Source organism: Callospermophilus lateralis, chromosome 10, assembly GCF_048772815.1.
Source record: "Callospermophilus lateralis isolate mCalLat2 chromosome 10, mCalLat2.hap1, whole genome shotgun sequence".
Lineage (NCBI taxonomy): Eukaryota > Metazoa > Chordata > Mammalia > Rodentia > Sciuridae > Callospermophilus > Callospermophilus lateralis.
This window is the reverse complement of record NC_135314.1, coordinates 43,160,031-43,181,799: the sequence shown is the minus strand read 5'-3', so window position 1 is coordinate 43,181,799 and position 21,769 is coordinate 43,160,031. Positions and strand designations below refer to the sequence as shown.

The following is a 21,769-nucleotide window of genomic DNA, read 5'->3' as shown; positions in this document are numbered from 1 at the left end:
ATGTTTAGGAAAAGGTTCAATGCCCTGTCCCAGGTTCCTGAACCGGTAAGTAGTGGTGCTGGAATTTTTTTCTTTTCATGCATGAATTCAGGTACCATCAATCTCTAGTCTGCTATGCTAAAATGAAGAAAGGAGCAGAAAAACAAAAATTGGGTGAGAAGAGAAAGGAGATGATTCTTCTAGTAGGTGAGAAGGGGAAAAGGAAGTTTTTAGAGAACAGGATTTACAGGAGTTGAGAAAAATGGGAAAGGTAGGGAAAGATTAAAGTAGAAGGTGGGTATGTTGGTATGTTTCTATCTAGAAAGAAACACCCCAGGTGGAAAAGGATATTTTATGCCCTTTGCAAGTCATTTTTTTTTCCCCTCTCATTCATTCTCTTCACCTAATAGCTCACCAAATCCTAAATTTCTTTTGATTGTCTTCCCATTGTAGTTGCATTGCACTTGGTCCTCATCATCTCTGCACCTCCACCCCCGGCCCCTAGCAACCATCTATTTTCAGGCACAAACTACTAATGTTCGGCTTCCACATGAGTTTCAAGGGTATTGATTCTAGCTGGGCTCTTGTGTCATTTCTCTGGCATTTCCCCCTGATTCTTAGTCATATATTCACTATGCACTAGAGTTAACTACTTATTGTCCCTATAATAAGCCATGTTATTCCCCTCCTTTATTCTGCTGAACAGGCTTATCTCTCTTCCTTTGCTTCTGGAAAACATCTAGTTTCAATCCTCTGCTCAAGAACTCTACATGGCCCTGTTTATCTGAAATTACTCCTTTGGGTTCATTAAAGCAAATTAGCCACAAGGTGGCAGCATAATTCCAAGAAATTAGCCACTCAAATCCTGACACTTGTGCATTCAATCCAAATTCTAACTTAATATTGATCTAGATTTGGAATTAATTATTAAGCAAAAAGGAAAAAAACAACAGTCCATTTTTGTTTTTTATAGAGTTTTTCAGAAATTACTTGATAAATTCCTAAGTGTTCTTGGGAGCTGTCTTCTATTTCAGACAGAACTATGCTGAGTTGTTTTATAGCCAGGACTTCCAGTCTCTCTAGTCATATTATTTGACAAATGGAAAGCTGAAGCCCAGAGAGATGTTTGCACTAATGTATGTTGGTGGTGGAAAAGCTTCCCTAGAACTGAGCCTTCTTATTTCTGGTTTCCAAGGGTTGCATGTTTTTTAGTGCTATAAGAGACTTACCCCAGATGCTGTGGAAGAAATTTGGTAAGACTTTGAAGCAAAGAATGCTCTTGCCTTGTCATTTCATTACTTTACAGCTACCACATTGGCAAGAAACTAATGTAGAACATATAATGTAGTATATTTTAATGAGTGTTTGCTCTATAGTCTTTTAAAAGAAGCTCTTAAAAGTTAATCTATGTTTTTATTAATCTGTTTCTGTGTACATCTTCCATATCACCTACCATGAATCTCTGTATGTGGAACTTAGTCATATTTATCAAATATTTTTTGAATGCTTGGTAAGTGCTGGGCTCAGGGAGCCCATAGCTTAAGTAAGCCTTGGTTCTTGCCCTTGGATGAAATCTAGAAGGAGTTGGGTGGGAGGATGGACATAGAAACGGACAGTTTACAATATAATGTGATAGGTACAGAAAGCTGTGGGAACATGAAGAAGCAATGAACTTGAGTGTGAAACTGCTGGTTTATGTTAGAGCTCTTTTGTCTTTTGCTTCATTTTTAAGTGTTCAGAAAGTACTTCTTCCTATTGTTGACAACTAAGATTGTTTGCCAGAAACCAAATGTTGTGAGGTAAAGTAGAACTACAAATACTGTCTCCTCTGAGTTGAGAAGAAAGGAATTTTTAAAGTGGGCAAGATTTTTTAATTTTTATTTTATCTATGAATAAAGCCACTCAACTCCTCAGTTCTTCTATTTATTTGTCCTGTACTTCAGATCACTTTTTATGAAGACAAAAATTTTCAAGGCCGCCGCTATGACTGTGATTGCGACTGTGCAGATTTCCACGCATACCTAAGTCGCTGCAACTCAATCAGAGTGGAAGGAGGCACCTGGGCGGTGTATGAAAGACCTAACTTTGCTGGGCACATGTACATCTTACCTCAGGGAGAGTACCCTGAATACCAGCGTTGGATGGGCCTCAATGACCGCCTGGGGTCCTGCAGAGCTATTCATCTGGTGAGTCTAGGGCTTTTGCTCACTTTCTCCCTCTCCTCCATTTTCTTCTTCCTTAAAGTCTTCCTACCTTTCCACAGGCAGCTGGCTTCTCTTGGCTGCTGAATCTTAAATAAATCTTAGATCACTTCATCATAAAACTGAATTACACTTATGACTTCCATTACTTACTACCTCTTGAGTATTTGGAGAAATGTTTTCTTATTAAAAGTCAACTGTTTCAGTCATTTCTTCAGGGAGGGTGGGAGTTCTGAGGATTTAGGTTCTGAAACAGGCTGTTCTCTGAGTTCCTAACCTGCTGATGATTTCCATAACAATGGCTATTCATTTCTTTCTTTCTTTTTTTATTTCAGTCTACTGGAGGCCAGTATAAGATTCAGATCTTTGAGAAAGGGGATTTTAATGGTCAGATGTATGAAACCACTGAAGACTGCCCTTCCATCATGGAGCAGTTTCACATGAGAGAGATCCACTCCTGTAAAGTGCTGGAAGGTGTCTGGGTTTTCTATGAGCTACCCAACTACCGTGGCAGACAGTACCTCCTGGACAAGAAGGAGTACCGGAAGCCCATCGATTGGGGTGCAGCTTCTCCTGCTGTCCAGTCATTCCGCCGCATTATGGAGTAATGACGTGGATGGGGCCATAGGTTTCTTCCTGAGGGCCAAATACTGGCTGGCCTCGTGGTCATAATAGGCATCATAAATAAAAACAATTGGCATGCATCCCACTGCTGACTATAATGCCTCTTAAATGCTTTTAGAAACTAGCATTGTAGTGCCCTGCCACAGTGGGCAGCCAACCAAAGCAACTCATTCATCAGATCACCAGTTTAGATCTTTGTGTCAAACAAAATGAGACTGCATTAAAAGTTAGAAAATCATACTGCTATGTAGTGGCTCTTTTTGCTTGTGTTTTGTATTAATTCAACAAGCGCAATAATAATAGCTGGGATTATTATCCCATTCCTCACAACCCATCCAGTAAAAGAAGTGGTTTATCTGCATTCTATTAATAAAGAAACGGAGACTTGAAGAGATTAAAAAACGTTAAAAACTTGTCCAAGTTCACCAGCTGGTAAAAGCAAGAGCTAGGATTTTGTCCAGGATATTTCTGTTTCCAACGCCATTGTTTCGTTTTTCTCTTTATTTCCTATTCATTCATTCAGCACTTAATGGCTAAAGATCAGAATGCATACAGTAAGTATGAGACCCTTAAAATTTTTAAAAGTGAAAAGAACAGAGTCCCTCAGAAGGTCCAGTTGAGGAGACAGGATACCTAATAGAGCAATTCCATAAAAGCAGGGTGATTACTGGCATATAGTGGAGCCATAAATCACCTGAAGCCCCTTGTTTAAGATTCAGAGATTCTCAACATCAGTAACTTCTCAGCTCTAACTTTGGTTTTCCATGAGAAGAAAGAACATGTTGAACAATTTGTTCCTCTACTACAATAGTTGAAATGGAGTTTTGCCTACTTTGAGTAACCCCTGAGTTCTATTTAATCTTGATGAAGAGGAGAATGATGAAGGAAACAGGATCACTAGGAGTATTAGGGTCTATTCTAGTGAACCTGGGGATATGCTAACTGTAGCTATCTTTAAAAGAGAGGGTAAAGCCCATGTCTTCTAGATCTTTTCACCAAAAGGATAAATGAGAGTCGTCAAACTCCTTTTGTATATACTTTAGTGTATACTGCATAGCTCTCCTACCCCAGATAGTTTTATTCATTTTATTATCTTCCCCTGCTTTTTATTGTTTCGTGTGTTTTAAGTGGAGGACTTTCGAGAGAAGTGGGCAGAAAGTAAGGGAGACACGATGAATTGAGGCAAAAAAAGAAAAGCTGTTAGCTGAGCTACAAAGAGCTCTGGCTGGTGAGCTGACTGCAACCATCAACTCTAGACCTTATCATCCTACCACGAAGTTAACCTGCCTCCAAAATAACAGAGCCAAACCAAATGCTGTCTTGAGTCCCACTAAACAACTCAAATTCTCTGGAGGCCAGATAGGATACTGAAAACCTAGCTGACGACCTAAGACTACTGACACATTTTTAGAGGCACAATTTCTGGAAGTGACCTCAGAGATCCTGCCACTCAGTTTCCATCAAAGAAACTGAGGCTCTGGTAAAGGGAGCTAGTGTCAGTCTTCTCTCATATCAGCTCTTGCCATGTTCCCAGGGAGTTGGTCACAGTCTGTTCAAAACAGCCAGAAAAGCAATTCTGGCAGCAGGACAGGAAAACAAGTGTCAGGATGACTAACCACAGTCTCAGAGAAGTAAAAGATGGCTTTTGACAGATGAAAACAGAATTATCATTCTGGGGTGTTATGTGCCACTTGGTTCATGCCCTGATTCAAAAAGAGATTGCCATCATTTTCCCAGCTACAGACATGCCAGGGGACTTTTACTTCATAAGAATTTTACTAGCAGTTGATAGTAGAGGTAAAAAAATACTGTATGTTCTTCTCCATTAATCAATCCCAGCTCTTTTGGTAGAACATAATGCTGTTAGAGTAAGAAGCTGTCATCCCACCTGTCAACCACACCCAGAACAGCACCTAGGTTACTATTCTGAGTTAACTCCTACCTTGTATTGTTTTATTATTCTGAAATGGCAGATGTCAAGAAAATAGGGCCAGGATACTTTAAGTTCAGCCTTGTTTCCATTGCAAGCATTCCTCTGAAAGCCCTGAACGATTCCTAAATATGGAGACTGCTTACTCAAAATACAACATCAAGGGCTCCCATTTAAAGTCTCCAGGATAGAGCTTTCAGATAAATACAGGGCAGCATTAATAAATACCAAATATTGGAATATAAATGTTTATCCCAGGATTTGCATAGGATATATTCATACTAAGAAATTGTCACTTGCCTGAAATTCAAGTGTAACTGTATCCTATATTTGTATTCACTAAATCTGGCAACAATGCTTCAAGAGCAAGAAAAGTTAACAATGGACACCATGTGGGTCAGAAGCACAGGGTGCAGCAGGCTATGGACAAGAAAGCACATTCCCCACAAATGGCATTTAAATACATTTTAAAAAACAAAACACTGCAAGCCAATGTCTGCAGCTGAATATGGCCTATGGACCACTGATTTCTAATTTTGACTTAGTAAGAAAGTTCTGAATATCACAAAATGTTCTTACATTGAGCCAACATCTGCCCCTGTAATTACTGGCCTGCTATCTAGTTCTGCTTTCCATCTAGTTCTTCATCCACAAGATAGCTCTTTAGATATTGAAAGATCTCTCCTGCTTTCCTCCATGCTGTCCTTTCTAGGCTGACTGTCCTTTCCATTGTTTCTTTCCTGATATGGTGGCTCCAATATTCCTCCCACTCATGTGCATCACTTCTTTGCCAACTGAAGTCTTTCCACTGTCTTAGTTATCATCTGACCAGTGCCCACTACACCTGGAGGGTCATGTTCAGTTATTTCCTCCTTCTTTATCAGGTATATACTGCTCTTGACTAAGATCGGCTCTCCTTGGGCCTTCTACCAATCCTAATGAGGATCCATTATCTTTTCCTAAAAAATTGGCATTCCCATTCAAAAGCTGGAGAGCTCCCTTCCTCCTCTGGGAGTTAAAAATGGATCTAACTCCTGTTGTCTCCACGTGCTAGCTCTAAGTGACACATGGATAACCCTACTTTCCTCATCAGTAAAACAAAGATGACACCCTCCTGTGGGCATTAAAATGAGATAATGTATGAAAATTACATAGCATGTACAGTCAATTCCTGTTATTCTCAGTAATTATAAAGACACCACAAAAACTGAACAGCAAATACCAAATTGTTGCTTCTAGAAGAAATGTAAGGCTTCTGCAAGCCTCTGGTCACATTTTTGCCAACTGCGCAACATAAACTTTTCAGGTGTGCTATTTAAAGACATTCAATGATATCTATTGCTGATTCATTAACATGGAACTCATAGCCAAAGCCCTATAACATATAACTGAAGGAACATAATCTGACACATACACAGTCTCTGTTAAGGGGCATCTAATTTCTTATGCTTAGAAACACTAGACAGCAGATCAGCACTACACTTGGGGACCATTTAAACAGAAATCAACAAAAAGCAAAACAGTGTAGAGGACATGGCACTAAACAGACACACCTGTTTAGGCACACTTGTCACACAGTGTGAGCTAAAACAGGAAGGCAGAGCATTTGTTCCAGCCTAGTGAATTTGCAAATTTGCAATGTATGACATGATCAACTGGACTTCACCAACGTGGTTACTATTTCCTAGTACGAAAGTACCACCATTATCAAGTTAAGATTTGTTTGTTGCTTTATTTTATTTATTTTTTACTTGTTTAACCTTTTTCTACCTTTTTACCATCCCCCAGTTGTTTTCAGAGAAGCATTGCTGCATTTTTGGCAGATACTTCATAGTCGGGAAAAAATACATCAGGATGATCTAGCCCATCCAACTCCCTTGAAAAGGAGCCACATTTTACTTGTAGCAGAAGCCAGGCCCACAGCTCTCCCATAAGCCTGGTTCTAGATTCTAACAGTTTGTGGTCAGCAGGTTGTTTGAGTTCAGACAAATCCCCCTTGTTTTCTACCTTCCATCTGTCCCTCTTATCTGGGGACCCATAGCTAATCTCTAACTCTCCTTCCAGTCTTTGGCTGGCCAGCTTCTGACCCATGCAGGAGAGAAGGGTCACTCGTGGAAATAACTCTAATGCAAGGGAACTCTGTCACCCTTTTACTTCTTTACTCAAGCCTCAAACTTTAAAATTGCCAGTTTCAGAACTAGAGGGGCCAGGGACCTTCCTAAACATCATAAAAACTTGGTGAGATAGGGCTCTCTCACTTCAGTTTATAGACAAGGGACTAGGGCTCCAAAAGCCTAAACAATTTGACCAAGGTCCCTGGTTCCAAAGCTATTGTTCTTTCCACTGAACCATGCAACTTCTGTCTCCCAACATTCAGGAAACAGAACCTAGAGTCTCTTATCAGTCATAGCTATTTTAAAATGACTTTATTAAGATATAATTCATATGCCATACAATCTACCTGTTTAAAGTGCACAACTCAGTGGCTTTTAGTATATTCACTGTTAAGCACAACCTCACTACAGAAGACTTTAGAACATTTTCATCACTACAACAAGCAACTACATATCTTTTAGGGATCAGTGCCTTATCTCTCAGGTCCTGAGCAACTACTGATCTAGTTTCTGTGTCTACATATTTGCTTCTTCTAGACATTTTATGTAAATGAAATCATACAGTATATGCTCTTTGTGACTGGCTTCTTTCACTTAGCAAAATGTTTTCAAGTTTCTTCTATGTTGTGGCATGTGGCATGTATCATTGCTTTTCACCTTTTTATGGCCAAGTAATATTCCAATGGAAGAAAAATTCAAGTTTATGTGTTCATCAGTGATTGGCATTAGGGCTGTTTTTACCCTTTGACTAGTATGAATAATGCTGTCATAAACATTTGTGCATAAATTTTTATGTGAACATATATTTTCTTTTCTCTTAGGTATCACCTATGAGTGCAATGGCTGGGAGCATGAGCCATTTCTTGTTATATAGCAGCATGTGGGGCCTCAAAATCACACAGACTTAGGTTGAATTCCAGCTGCTCACCCACTTTTTGTTGTAGGTTTGGGGCCAAACACACTTCTCTTATTCTTAGTTTTATTTAAATATGTAAAATGGAGATAATGATGGGTGCTTCCCAGAAGTTTTGTTGGCATTAGATGAAATAATAAGGGGAAAATTCTTAGCCCAGTGAATGAGCAAGTGCTGAATAAAGGAAGCTTCCAAATATGAAATCCCTGAAGGAAGAGGTGATGAGGATTGGGAATCAGTGTGCTGGCAGTATCTCCAGTGCCTCCCAGCTTTAATGAGCAATGATTTAGGTGTCTATGAGTGACTTTCTGAGAACCCTCCTAGAGAGCAGAAGGAGGGATGGAGGCTGGGAGTGGAGGGGAGGCCAAAACACACTGGGCAGGTAAGGGGATTAGCTGCTTGCACAGAAAGGGGAGGTCAATTTTCCTCATTCAATTTCTGCCAGGGCCTGTGCTGCCCCTTTGGTCTTCTCTTATCTCAGCAAATCAATCTCACTTCCCTTCCATGTTGGTCCCATTTTTCAACACCAGTGTGTCCCTTTGTGAGTCAGCAACCATGGGGACTCAGCACTCTGGTTGAGTAGTTCTGGAATTGATTAGCTTTCAGGGGAAATCCTGCCAACACTTCCCCTCTTGCAAGCAGAGCACAGCGGGCAGGGATTTGTTCCTATTGTCCACACCCCTCCACCCCGAACAGGCCGCATTAGCCTGTGCACTGAACCATTCGACCAAAACAATGGTGGGTCCTGGCAGTGGTGCTGACCTCTGTGGTTCTCAGTGCACACGGGATGGTTCGCCTAAGCTCATAGTGAACTGGTGACCCTGCTCAGGCCAGTGCTCCAGGGCCCAGAATGCTAGACAGAAAGATAGAGCTTCTGACCCTGTTCCTGTGAGCAGGAGGCGGGTGAAGGAAGAAGAGTGGCCAGGAGAGCTGCCTGCAGGGTGACTGTAAATCACCCCACTGATAGCTTCCGGGGACTTCTGTAAAGGCCAGGAATCCTTGCAGTTGTGAGGGAGTCCCATCTTCCTGCCCCATTCACTGTGTCTTACAGCCATCCAGCAACGGCTAAGGGTGCACATGTGATGCCTCATTTCAGTCTCACCATGGTTATGTGAAAAAAGAAGATAGTTATTATTATTCCCATTTTGCACAGGAATAGACTGAGATACAGAAAGGCTATGTGGCTTTAGGGGAAATTATAGACTTTCTAGGTCTCCCATAGTCAAGAGCAACCCTTTGACATAAAAGCTATTCATGCCAAAAGTTTCCCTGAAATATGACAATTTTAAGAAAATCATTCCCCTCATTTTTACCCTACATATAAAACATACTTGCAATTGGCCACTATGATTTAAAAAAAAAAAAATGTTAGTGATATACAAGTGGGAACTAAAGCCCTGAACTTGGAGGCAGAAGAATGTGTGTCTGAGCATGCACTGGGAAGACAAATGGAAATGCACTTGTCCAGTGTTCGTATGATCTCCTACCCTTCTGTCCTACATTTTTCTGGTTTCCAGTTGGGTCCTGACATAATAAAAGACACATGGCAGATCTCTTGGAGGCTCAACAGCTTATCTTTCAGATTCATTCCCCTTTTTGGCAAATCCAATTCGTGAAAAATTTCCAAATTTGCCAAACAAATAATCTAGGGGAAAAAATATTCATGTTATGAAACCCAAGTCTGTCTGTTTGCACCTCAAAATCCAGTGCTCAGGAGAAGAAAGTTGGTGGGAAGAATCTCAGGTATACACAAGGGCCCACACCTTTGAAAATGGGGTTGCTATTGTGCCCCCCAAAAGAAAGTCTTAAAGGACTCAAGTATGAAAGGGATTGCCTATGGGGAAAGGAGGTACAGGGGACAATGGGCTGGAAGAATAAGTGCTGGGTGGGGTGTTGCTCATCAGAGGCACATCTCCTCCCCACCCCAACCCCACCCCTTCCCCGGCTAGAATACTGCAATTGACCCTGACCTCCTGGCGCTAATTCCTATAATTTCATGGACAAAAATATTACTTTTCTGAAAGTTGAATCTCACAGTAATTTATGTACTTTTGTTAGTTAATATACAGGCTTAAAGAATTAGAAAGGAGTGTTCTGTGTTTTGTAAGTCTAAAGAAAGAACAATTATTTAGCAGTTAACATCCTGATCATTTAGGTGCATCTTTGCTTTAGAAGTCAGAATGCCAGGCAAAGGGAGGGAAGTAACTCAGCAAGGGATAACTCCCAAGGAGTAGCCACTATTACATTCACTTTAAAATGACTACCTATGGGACTTTTTTTTTTAAAAAAATGCACAATTATCTGGACTAGGTGGCACATGCCTCTAATCTCAGCTACTAGGGAGGCTGAGGAAGGAAGACTACAAATTTGACCAGTCTGGACAACACAGTGAGACACTGTCTCAAAATAAATTTTTTTTCAAAAGGGCTGGGGATATAATTCAGTGGTAGAAAATTTGCCTAACATGATGTAAAAAGAAAAAAAATTACACACAATTTCAAATAAAAACTCAAAGTTCAGAGTCTGTTTTCAAAGAATTATGTAAGCAAGAGAAAAATCTATAGAGTGTTAGAAGTTGACATCCCACCCAGACTTATTAAGGCAGATTCTCCCACTCTGTGACTTTTTCATATTGTCCTTAGGCCCTGGAAAGAGGAGCTGTTCCTTGATTGAGGCCCACACTTGCAAGGAATCTATGTATCCCCAAATCATAATATAAAACATTTTGTCTTTCCTGTCTAAATATCTGTCTCTTCCTCTATCTCTATTTTTCTGTCTGTCTCTTTCTCTTGTTGGTTTGATAAATAATTGAGTGCAGAAGTGTTATAGGAGACAGTATAAGGAAGTTTAAATTTACTCTTTTCCCTTTGAAGATTTGATTATTTTAGCCTGGGAAATAAACTCCCAATAGACAGATAACAAGAAAAAGAGCATTGAAATTCTAGTACATGTCTAAGATCTTGGAAGACTAGACTCAAAGAAGGATATATATCTGTCTTAAAGGCATGGGGGGCTTGGGCTTCTGGGGCCATGCTAGGTGGTGCAGTGTATGGAAGATTTGTGGAAGGTGTGCAGAGTGAGCAAGGGTTTTCTTATGCAGATGAAGTCTCTCAGGTAAGAGCCTCCTGCAGAAATCTCTATCTGGCTCAGGTGTCGGACCGCCTCACCCCCATCTCTTCTTCCTGTGGAAAGCTTTATCCCTAGGCAGAAAGGGGGAGATACCAGAAGAGGAAAGCCTCCATCTGCATTTGCTATTTGCTCTGCTAATGTAAAGAGATGTATATTTCTTTACCAAAACAACAACAACAACAACAACAACAAAACAAACAAACCACACACAACATTTCAGAGCCATTCTCAGGTCTACAGAGGTCTGCAGTTTCTCTGAATAACCAATTTAAAATATGCCAAGGAAACTATTTAGGGTAGGATATTCCACTCTCCCACAGGGGGACCTTGGGCTGAAATGGCCCCTAGACTAGGGATGTGGATTTAAATGTTCAAATTGGGGTTGCAGGAAGGGAGAACGTCACTACCTCTGCTTAGGCAACCTTACTAAGAGAATCTGATAAACTGATTGCTTTTCTTATTTGGGAAGCTAGCTTTATGATGGTATCATTGCAAACTATAAAATTTGTTATTTTTTAACTGTTTGATGACTTTTGACAAATTTATGTAGTTGGGTAAACACCAACATCATCAAGTTATAGAACACTGTTATCACTAAATCAAATTCCTTTCTGTCCCTCACCCAACCCTGTACACACACACACACACACACACACACACACACACACACGTCCTGCTCTGGATCCACAGATCTATCTCCTCTCTCTATGATTTGCCTATTCCCGACTGTCATGTCAGTGGAATCAGGCAGTCTATAGCTTTCTGTGCCTGGCTTCTTTTATTTAACATAATGCTTTTGAGATACATCTACATTGTATTTATCAACATTTTTTGTTACTGAATAATTAAGTATTTACTCTGTGGACGTAACCCATTTGGTTTCACTGCTCACTGAAGAACATGGGGTTGTTTCCAGAAGGCCTGGTTTTGTTTATAGTTCCTTCAAGTCATCCAAAGTAGGTGTGCAGCCGGGTCACTTTCCCCAATATAACTCACTATGCTCTTTCTCCTCTCATTAGCTGATGTCATTTTGAGAAGTGCTTAGAACTGCCTGAAAATCCTGAATTGGTGAAATAATGCATGGAGCGAGACGCCTGCCTGCCTTGGCTTCCTAAGTATCTCAATTCCTGGGTTCAGAGGTCAACTGAAGTCCTTGGGCCCAGGCCAGCTTCTGTCCCATCCTGGCCCAGCATGGCTGAGCACCCGCAGGTGGCAGGGCTGGCCCTGGAAGAGCTCAGCTCCTCCAGCCTCTGGGTTACAAAGTGATCCTGGGAGTGGGTTAATTTATAGTTTCTAAATATTTAGACTTTGGGTATATGATCCTCCATTTGTATTCTGCCCTCAGGTCTGCAAATGGAAGGGAGGCCACACCCTGGTTGTAAAGGGACAGGATCTCAAGTTTCTTCTCACATTCCTGTGAGCAAATTACTCCATCAGGCACCAGTGACCCTCTGCTAGATGGGAGGAATAAAATCTGTATCTAGAAGTACCTGCCTGGCTTCTGTGCTGGAAGAATCTTCCCTCATTTCTCCATCTGGTTCCCTGAATGATGGCAGCTGCCAGGGCAGGAGGAAACAACCCGTGCTTAGCAGTGCCTGCGGTGTCCCCAGGCAACGCCTGTGCCCACTCCCCACAGCAGCTGTTTCCTCCTCCTTTCCCTCAAGCCCCACCCCCTGCCATCACATGGCCGGGCCTCTACTTCCCCCACTTCCTACACCATGAGGAAAAGAAGGATCAGGGGCCAGCGTTTGCTCAGTTTCCTCTCGTCCTAACTCTAAGATCCCAGGATTCTCTGACTTTGGTTCTTGGTCCTCATCACAGTCAATCTACCCTCAGAGACTTCCCAAAGCCAGCCTCTGTCCTTCACCTCCCTTCCTGTGCCTCTGCTGCAGGCCTCCAAGCCTATTCCATGACTCCTCACCACTCCATCCACCTCACTGCTGTCAGAGCACTCTTTCTGAAACTCGGCTAGGATTGTTGCCTCCTTCACTTAAACCCTTCTAATCCTCCAGGTTATGAATCAAATCCCAACTCCCTGGGCGGTGGCACACCATGACAGTACCACAGTGCACAGCGGTGCCTGTATGCACACAGGCATCCAGCTGAGGGGGAGTGCTGCAGCATAGCTCCAGGAAAGGGCTGGGCAAGCCCCAGCCCAGTGCAAGGCACCTGCAGTTCTAACTGGCACAGAAGCTCATCACCCCCAAACCCCTTACCCACCCGCAATCCACTGAGGATTCTTCAAGGGGGTCGTGCCGTTGCCTGCTGGGAATAACCCTCTCTACCTTTTTGACTGTGAGTCTTCTCCTTATCCATTGTAACAACTCAGCTGTGTTCTCAGGGGCTTCACTGACCCCATGCCTGTCTTCCAAGCTCCTCTACTCAGTCCTTGCTGAGTGCAGAGTCCTAATTATCTACACACATCTCTCTTCTTCTGTAGACTCTGAATTCCTGGAGATCAAGGACTGTCCATATATCACAGGGTAGATATTCATTGCTAAATGAGCAGTTATCACGCACCTCATATGGGTCAGTATTGTATAGTGTTAGTACAGATGGGCTAAGAAGAGAAAGAAGAGTTGTCTTTAACTTAAGATCCTTATCAAGCATCAGAGGTTCCCCAAGGCATCTTAGGGAGACAGACAGGCTCCCCATCCTCCCAATTTTACTGCATCCTCACTGAAAGCAAAAAGTTGCTTATATGAAGAAACATTGGTCAGCTATGGAATCCAAGGAAAGATGAGTTGTGGGGACAAATGTGGGTGAGTGGGTGAATGTGTCCAAATGCTGTCCCTGGAGGAGGAAGCCTTAGTCACTACCTTCTAATTTCACTGTCCTGTGGAAGGAACAAGCAGGAGTCACACCACTGTGGCTGGATTCCAGGTCCTGCTGTCAGTGTGGGAGTCTTCTAGTCCCTCATTCTGAGCACATGTTTCTCCACCACCCGGCTGATTCTGACTGCACCTCCAAGTAACATGACTGCTGTTGCTCAAGGTTTCTGTTCTTATGTTAGTGGGAACAAAAGTTGTACCACTCAGCGTCAGCTCCACTAAAATTCAGGAGACGAAGGTCGGTGAATAAAATAGGTTTATTCAAAGTTGGCCTTGAGGAAACAGAGATCTTTTTGTGAGACAAAAGGCAGAATATACATATAATAAATTTAGCTAGGTTGTGCTAGTCAGAAACACAGGACAGTCTCAGTTTCCCTGGTGCCTGCCTGGGTCAGGGTGCAGCACCCCTCCCCATCCCGCCTCTATCTAGTTAGTGGGAGGAAACTCCAGAGGCAGAACAGAAGATATCAGGAATTTTATTCTAATTTTAAAGGGGCTCTGATTCCCTAGCATAATTATTATTCATAAATTACTGACTTGAATGGGCTCATCTTCCTTGTGCTGACAAGGAAGCACATTTGCTGGGCTCACAGGATGAAGGTCAGGTTTGTATTGGAACAATTTCACCAGAGCAATGGAAGACAGTCTGTGAGAAGTCATGGGACACAAACAGCATCCCCAGGAGGTGACATGTCAGTGAACCTGTGTCATGGATGAGAGTCGTTGCATCTTGTTTTATTTATTTATTTATTTTGACAGGCAGCCTGTTATGATTATCCATGCTGAACCACCCTGATTCAAATTCTGGTTTTACCACTTTCTAGCTGTGTTACTTAATCTTTCTGGCCCTCAACTTCCTCATCTTAAATTACAATCGTCAAGCACTTACCTATCGAGCATCATTTTCTCTACACCCTTATACCCATTCAGTCCTTGTAGCAATTTTCAGCTGGCACATGCAGGAGGATGAACATGTTGGGATGCTAATGTCCCTGGGATATCCCCAAACCACAGTGGTGAGAGCTAGAAGATACATACAATCTTCACCCCTCAGTGGGACAACACTGAGGCATGCTCCACACTATCTCCATGAGATCCCCCCAGGACTGAGGCCCTGCTACACATACTGGTAATCATCTTAATGACAGACTCACTGGTTTCCTTCCTTGCCCCAGGTTATCCCAGAGTCACCTCCCAAATGCCTTCCTCACAATCAAATCCTTCTTTGGAAGAGCTTTTAGGGGAATGCAATCCAGGACATCCACCTTAAAGGTGAGGAAATGAAAGCTCAGAAAGATGAAGCACTTGCCCCAAGGTCACAGGAACCTCAGCGACAGAGCCCACATTCAAGCCTGGCCAGCTCATTATCCACCAGCGGCCTTATGTTCAGGATTCCATTGCCTCTCCCTCCAGTTTTGTACCACAGATGGGGGTCATGGGCCCCCACCCACATCTGGCTCCAGCTGCTGCTTTAATTCAGCCCTAGCCTGCCACTGCTGCTAGCACCTCCCACCAGCAAAGTTCCCATCAGCAGCGGGGCAGATCTGGTCCTTCAGACGTTCCCAGCCACTCGGTGGAGTCAGTACTCATGTGGACCAGCTTATTTCTGGTACAATTTCATTTTCTGCCTTTGTGTAGACACTGGCCTAGAGCGCCCTGTATTTAAACAAAAAAGGTTGATATTTTAATGAACTTAAATATAAGTTTTTCAAAAACTCAGGAAGGCAGATGATACCATGAGGAGCAAAACCCCCAGGGTGCTATTAGCAATTTGGCATTTCCATTTCCAATGGGAATGTTAATGGCACTCTGGAAGCAGTGTTGTCCTTATGATTAAGAAATTGTAACTGTAGAAACTGAGAGGTGTGAACTTCAACACAGGAACAAATGCAAATACCTCATCAGAGCCTGTTGTATGCACAAGTCACTGTTGGCTTCTCCTTGCCACTACAGTTCTAATCTGATTACAGGGAACACCAAGAGGCTGGATAGGATCATACATTATTTAAACTGCTGGGCATTGAGACTATCTAGCCCCTCGCTCTACTTTACAGATGATGGAATGCTGGCTGGAGAGCATGCAAACTGATCACCAAGTCCATCCAGGAGAAACCCAGTAGTAAGACCCAGGTGCCTCTGCTCCCAGACCAGTCCTCTCCCTCCTCACCCCCTCCCGGCCTCTCTCTTCTGACACACTGACTCTGTATTCCTATCTCTGAGCCTCAGTTTCCCCTCTGTAAAATGAGAATTTGAAATAATTCCTAGATTTCGAAGTTGTAGGGATTAAATGAGCCAGTTTACACCAGTTTCTTGCTTCCTACACGGCAAGTGTTACCCAAATGTGGGGAAGTAGAAAGGTAAGATGGAGCTTGCCTAAGAGACAAAGTTGGTGGGAATCCTTGCTTCCCACCTGCATAGCTGAGTCCCAGTTTCTATAAGATGGAGTAATTCTGTCTTCTACATTAAGTTGTTATAAAATTTAAATGAGATGTTTCACTGTAAAATTCCTTGCCATTAAAATATAGATATTAATTCTCTCTCATATACTCCCTACTTTTTTAGGCAAGCACTGAAATCGGACACTTGAGAATACTGCTGGAAATAGAAGAATGTTTTTGTAAAAGGAATTGGCTCAAATTAAATGAAAGGGCCTTTCCTTTTCTAAGAGTGTCTGTCATTTCCAAAGGTGTTAGAAAAAGCAATCAGCATTGTGAATAGGCAAAAATGACTTCTCGTGAGGTTGACAGGATGTCAAGGGGCTGTCAGGATGAAAGCCTGTTGCTCCAGTGTTCAAAGCAAGCAGGCTGGGCTATTTATGGGATCCTTATTTATTTATGTAAAGGAAACACTCCAGGTTTGCCATCTTTATATCCAAGAGCAGAGCAGATTAGCTTGGCAGAGGTGCTGTGTCAAGGGAATGATTGATCTCACTCCTCAAAGCGAGGCAGTGGGTTCTGCTAAGGCTCTATTTAGACCCGGTTGTACCAGGAAGAGACTCCTGCCCTTGAGCTGGTTTCCTCAGAGCTGCAAATGTGGAGGTGAGTTTACCATTCCATAGTCCCATTGCCCAGGTGGCCACAAACTGTGGGAGCAGCAGTGCTGAATGACAGAGACAGAAATTTACCTTTACTCTGGATTCTCCAAGTGGCGGCCTGGTGAAGGATACAATGGAAGAGCATATCTCTGGGGTCCCTTCCATGGGGATGTCATCCACCTCAATTTGGATTCTGAAGTCACTAACATCACACACACATGCACACCCACACACACATACTCCAGCACTTACTAGGTGATTCTCTATATTTGGGCCGAGCAAGTCTGCATATTGCTCACAAAGTTTGGGATGCTCACAGTAGCCACTGTTGCCACCTATTCCAACCTGAATGTTGGGGCAGGGATAAAGTTCATTCAGCCTCTAAATTATCCCCATCTCAAAGGCAGAATGGACATCTGGGTAGTCAGGTTTTATTTTATTTATGTACTAAGGGTCTTTGCATTTGCTGTGCAAAAAAATCCTCCATCTTTGACTGGAGCAAGGAACTGATTACATGGGGCAGAAGAAGCTGGGATGTAAGCCTCCTTGTTTTAAGGGATCTTGAAACTATTCCATTCCCCTTTGGAGTGTGCCCCTAGATGGGTGATCTTATATGGTTTCCCCTTATATTTCGTTCATTTCCACCATCTCACTTTGTCACTTGGTTAGGGGGAGCCAAGTTTCTAGTAATATAAAAGGGGATAATGAACACTGTGGAGTTGGTGAACTTTAAAATAATCTGCACTCAGTGCCTGTGTTAGAATCTTCCTTTTCTTCAAGCCTGGGCTCCCGTGAACACACATAGTGGCATTTGGAACCCAGCACTCAAGAGTCCCATGTGAGGGATGCACCCAAATGAATTCACTTATAGAAAGTCACTTCTGAGCAGCTGGAAGAAGGATCTGGATTCACATCCAGGACAGTTTGTATTTGCTGAGCACACATTCTCTACTAAATACTGTGGTAGGCATTTTATGTAGATTACATCATTTGTTTCTTATGCACCCATCCTGATAAATAGGAATCATTCTCCCCAATTAATAGAAGAGCAAGCCGATACTCAGAGAGATTAATTCACCCAAAGTTACACAATGTGTAAAAGTAGCAGACGCAGAATCCTTATCCAAGCCTTCTGAATTCAGAATACTTTCCATGGATATACAGCTTAGTATATTTCAAGGAAACTATTTTGTCTAGACTTCAATTACCTTATCCAAAAACATGGTTACAATAAAAGTACCTACCATTCAGGGTTGCTGGGAACAAAGAATGAGATCATTACTCCTAACACATAGGATCAATGGGTGGGAGCCAAAAGCAAGGAGCCCAAATTCACACTGAACAAGTTTTTCTACAACCTGGTGCTGATATCCAGGGTTGTTTGGCTGTCAGCGCTCAGATCTCTCCAGGAAAGGGGGACTCAGAATGGACCCTGACCCAGGAGAGCGCCAATATCGAGAAAGAGGTCCTATTAGGCACAGCATGGAGCCCTTAGTTCAGCCAGGTGACCGCTATTCCTGCCTCTTGTACCCCCAAGCTAAGCCCTGCCCAGCCTCGGCTGCCCAGCATAGGGGAGGACCCTGTTTGTACGGTCTGTGTGTGTGCTGCCAGCGGCAGTGGGTGGTGGGTGGTCCCTCTAGCGGGAATGCTACTGAGAACAGATGGGGCTTTCCGAGCTGTTTGAAGGTGGCAGCTTGATGTATATTAACTGGCAAACTGCTCATCGTGCAGGGGCGGTCCGGAAGAAGGACTGCAGTTCTGAGTGGGCGACTGGGGACCACGGAGGGAAGTTGGCAAGCTGTAAGGCACGATGTGGGCGGAGGCGAGGGCAGAGCTGTAGGCGGGGTGTGCCTGGGAGGTGAGAAGGTGAGACAGCTCCTCCAGAGCAGGCCTGGCCCTGACTTTTCGCTAAACGAAGCATATTGAACAACATTTGCTTAACTTGTCACATAGAAACCACACCCTGGGAGCCTAGAATCGGTATGGTGCTGCAGGAGACATTACGACTCTTTTGCTCCAAGCTGCAGACCAGGAAACTGAGGCCTGAAAACCCATCTAGCTCCTGGTCAGGGTGAAAGTTAGTCTTCCTACAAATTCAAGTATTTGGACTTTTTTTCCCCCCAATTTTAAAAGTATGATGATAGACACAAATGGAGTTTTGAAAGAAAATTAAACAATCATCCAATACCCTAATTGTGATCATTTTTTGCTTTCATTTTTAGGCTTTTAAAAATGTATATATTTACGCAGCTGCAACCATAGAGGAGAGAAAATCCTGTTTTCACATTTAATAGCATGACATTTTTTCAAGTTTCAGTCTTCAGAGCTGTCACAAAACACCATGTTCCATTGTTGAACAGTAATTCAATGTTGAATGACAAAACTGAAACATGAAATGTGACCAGGTCTGAATTTAGTCAAGACTCCCTCCGCGACAGCTTCCTGTCTGTCTGATGTCCCTCTTGTCCTATCGGGACAGACTATATTTTGCAAAAAGATAATTTGCGGCCAGAATAAGAAACAGGACAGGGCAGGAAATTGGGTTTGCCTGAACCCCCAGACATTACTGGATATTTGTGTTCTGCAGAATGTGGTTCTCATCTCTGGTGCACATTGAAATCACCTCAAGAGCTTTTTAAAAAATGTTGATATTCAGACCTAGCACACTGAGATTCTGACTTAGTTGTACTGGAAGGGAACCCAGGAGTAGATATTTTTTTTTTTCAAAGCTTTATAGGATCCTGATATGTATCCTGATCTAAAGGGCCAGCTTCTTAGAAAGATGCTCACCCCATCCACATAGAAGATAGAGGCAGATGACTTAGAATCATGTCCTACAACAGAGTAGAGATTTTTTTTTATCATTTGCCTAGTGTGACAGCTGCAATTTGCATAGAACATACTTTAAATTACTTGGAAGAATATTAAAAATAATGGGAGGGTTGCTAGTAGGAAGGGAATGGAGGGGAGCTGAGGGGGATCGGGGGGTACGTTATAAATGGGCACACAGTGAATAGAAGATTTGTTCCTGGCCCACCAGAAGAACTTGTGGTGGCTTTCTGATTAAGATTTTATAATAATGAAGAGAACTGTTTTGGCATTGTCCGGTACAGCAAGTATTTGCAGCATGGGTCTCAGCCAAGCCTGTAGAGGACAAGCCTGGACTCTTCCCATGGGCTGGAGACTTTCTTCCCACAGCCTGTAGGAGAATCCAGGGAATCAGAAAGGTTTGCTCTCAACACCAAAGGCACCAGGTCCACAAATGTCTGTCTGTTGTTAGTGAACAGAGAATGATGCTCATTTCTACCCTCTTATATCTCTCTTCACCAAATGAGCTTTTAACACTGTCTCTAGTTCTGTTCCCTCCAGGTTTGGTAGGCTTTGCTAAGATTGATTTGGCACATTCAACTTCACTGGCCAGGCTGGGGATGTGGCTCAAGTGGTAGCGTGCTCACCTGGCATGCGTGGGGCGCTGGGTTCGATCCTCAGCACCACATAAAAAATAAAAAAATAAAAATAAAGGCATTGTGAACTTCACTGGCCAATACCATGTGTTGTGGGGTGCCTTTCATTCCCTGTGTCTGGATCTTCTTGAGACTACCTATCTGCCTTAAGGGACTGAAGAAGAATAGGAAATCAATTCAATTCAGCAGACATGATCTGAGCATGTGTTCTGTACCATGAACAGTGACTGATACCAGAGCCACGTAGACACGATTTAAAAAAAAAATCCTTGTCCTTCCTAAGTGTGTTGTGAGGTAGACTGTGCTGGGGCCCCTTGATGGGCAACAGGGACTGTGAAGCACACGGGAGGGAACAATTCATTTTACTCCAGCACTTGGGAATCTCCTTACTGTGGAAGGAGAATTTGTCCTGTACTTAGAAGTTGTTCCAGAAATCAATTACTGGGTAACAGATGACTCAAAACTTAGTGGCTTAAAACAATTTATTATACTATCTCAAAGTCCTTTGGGTCAGTTGGTAGTTCTTACTTGGAATCTTCCAAGGAGCTGCAGTCAGGTTGCAGCTATGGCTGGAGTCATCTGAAAGTCAGATGGGCTGGACATCCAAATGATTTTGTTACTCACATGTCTGGCACCTCATCTAGGGCAGTTTGAACAGTTTCGGCTCTAGGTGGCCTTTTCACTTGTTTAGTTGGGCTTCCTCACAGCATGGAAAACTCAGGATAGTCAAATGGCTCCTTGCATGATAAGTGTCTTCTCTCAGAACATGCATTCTGAGAGGCCAAGAGGAAAACTGCAAGGTTTTTTATGATCTACCCTGGGGAGGTATGCAATGTCTCTTCTGCTGCATTCTATTGGTCTTCCCAGATTCGACTGGAAGGAGATTACATGAAGGCATAAAGATCAGGAACCATGGTTTTGTGGGCAGGTTCTTTGGAACCATGCTTCCCCATATGGATGGGATTTCCACATCCAAGATGGGGGTAGGGGGGAAGATATTATGTGCAAAGCATGGATGTATATCCAAAATAAAGAGCAGCTTTAGTTTTGATCTTTTAGATCGAAATGGAAAATAAGACCAGAAAGGTAGGTGGTGATCAGGCCTTGGAGAAATGGGGATTTTCTTTTATAGGCCTTAGGGAATCACTGCTTGTTGCAAGGTTGAAAAAATCCACACAATTAGATCAGTACTTTGTTTTGAGCACGTATGCAGGAGTGTAGAGGATGACTTGGTGGATGGGAGTAGAGATACCTCTCAGAAAACATATACAACAGGGCTGGGGACATAGCTCAGAAAACATATACAACAGGGCTGGGGACATAGCTCAGAGTGCTTGGCTTGCATGCATACGGCCCTGGGTTCAATCCCCAGTGCCAAAAAAAAAAAAAAAAAAAAAATTGACTGAGAAAACATATACAACAGGCTATGTGAGAGAACTGAGGATTCCATGGAGGGCAAGGCGATGGGACTGGGTGGGACAAGGAGAGAGGATAGACACAATAATGGCTCAGAAACAAAATTAACATTAGGCAGCAGAGAGGGCAGCATG

The 21,769-nt window shown here is 42.9% G+C and overlaps 1 protein-coding gene across 1 annotated transcript; it reads left to right on the top strand.

Annotated features, from left to right (window-relative positions):
• Crygs (crystallin gamma S) lies at window positions 1-2,972 on the top strand. Its single transcript, XM_076866989.2, has 3 exons — window positions 1-45; window positions 1,878-2,165; window positions 2,516-2,972. The coding sequence occupies exons 1-3, from the start codon at window positions 1-3 to the stop codon at window positions 2,786-2,788; spliced, it is 606 nt and encodes a 201-aa protein (XP_076723104.2). The 3' UTR covers window positions 2,789-2,972.
• The last annotated feature ends 18,797 nt before the right edge of the window (window positions 2,973-21,769 follow it).

Coding starts and splice junctions, on each gene's coding strand:
- Crygs (XM_076866989.2), top strand. CDS start 1: ATGTTTAGGAAAAGGTTCAATGCCCTGTCCCAGGTTCCTGAACCG. Junction 46..1,877: donor TGTCCCAGGTTCCTGAACCG/GTAAGTAGTGGT, acceptor CTATGAATAAAG/CCACTCAACTCCTCAGTTCT. Junction 2,166..2,515: donor CCTGCAGAGCTATTCATCTG/GTGAGTCTAGGG, acceptor TTTTTATTTCAG/TCTACTGGAGGCCAGTATAA.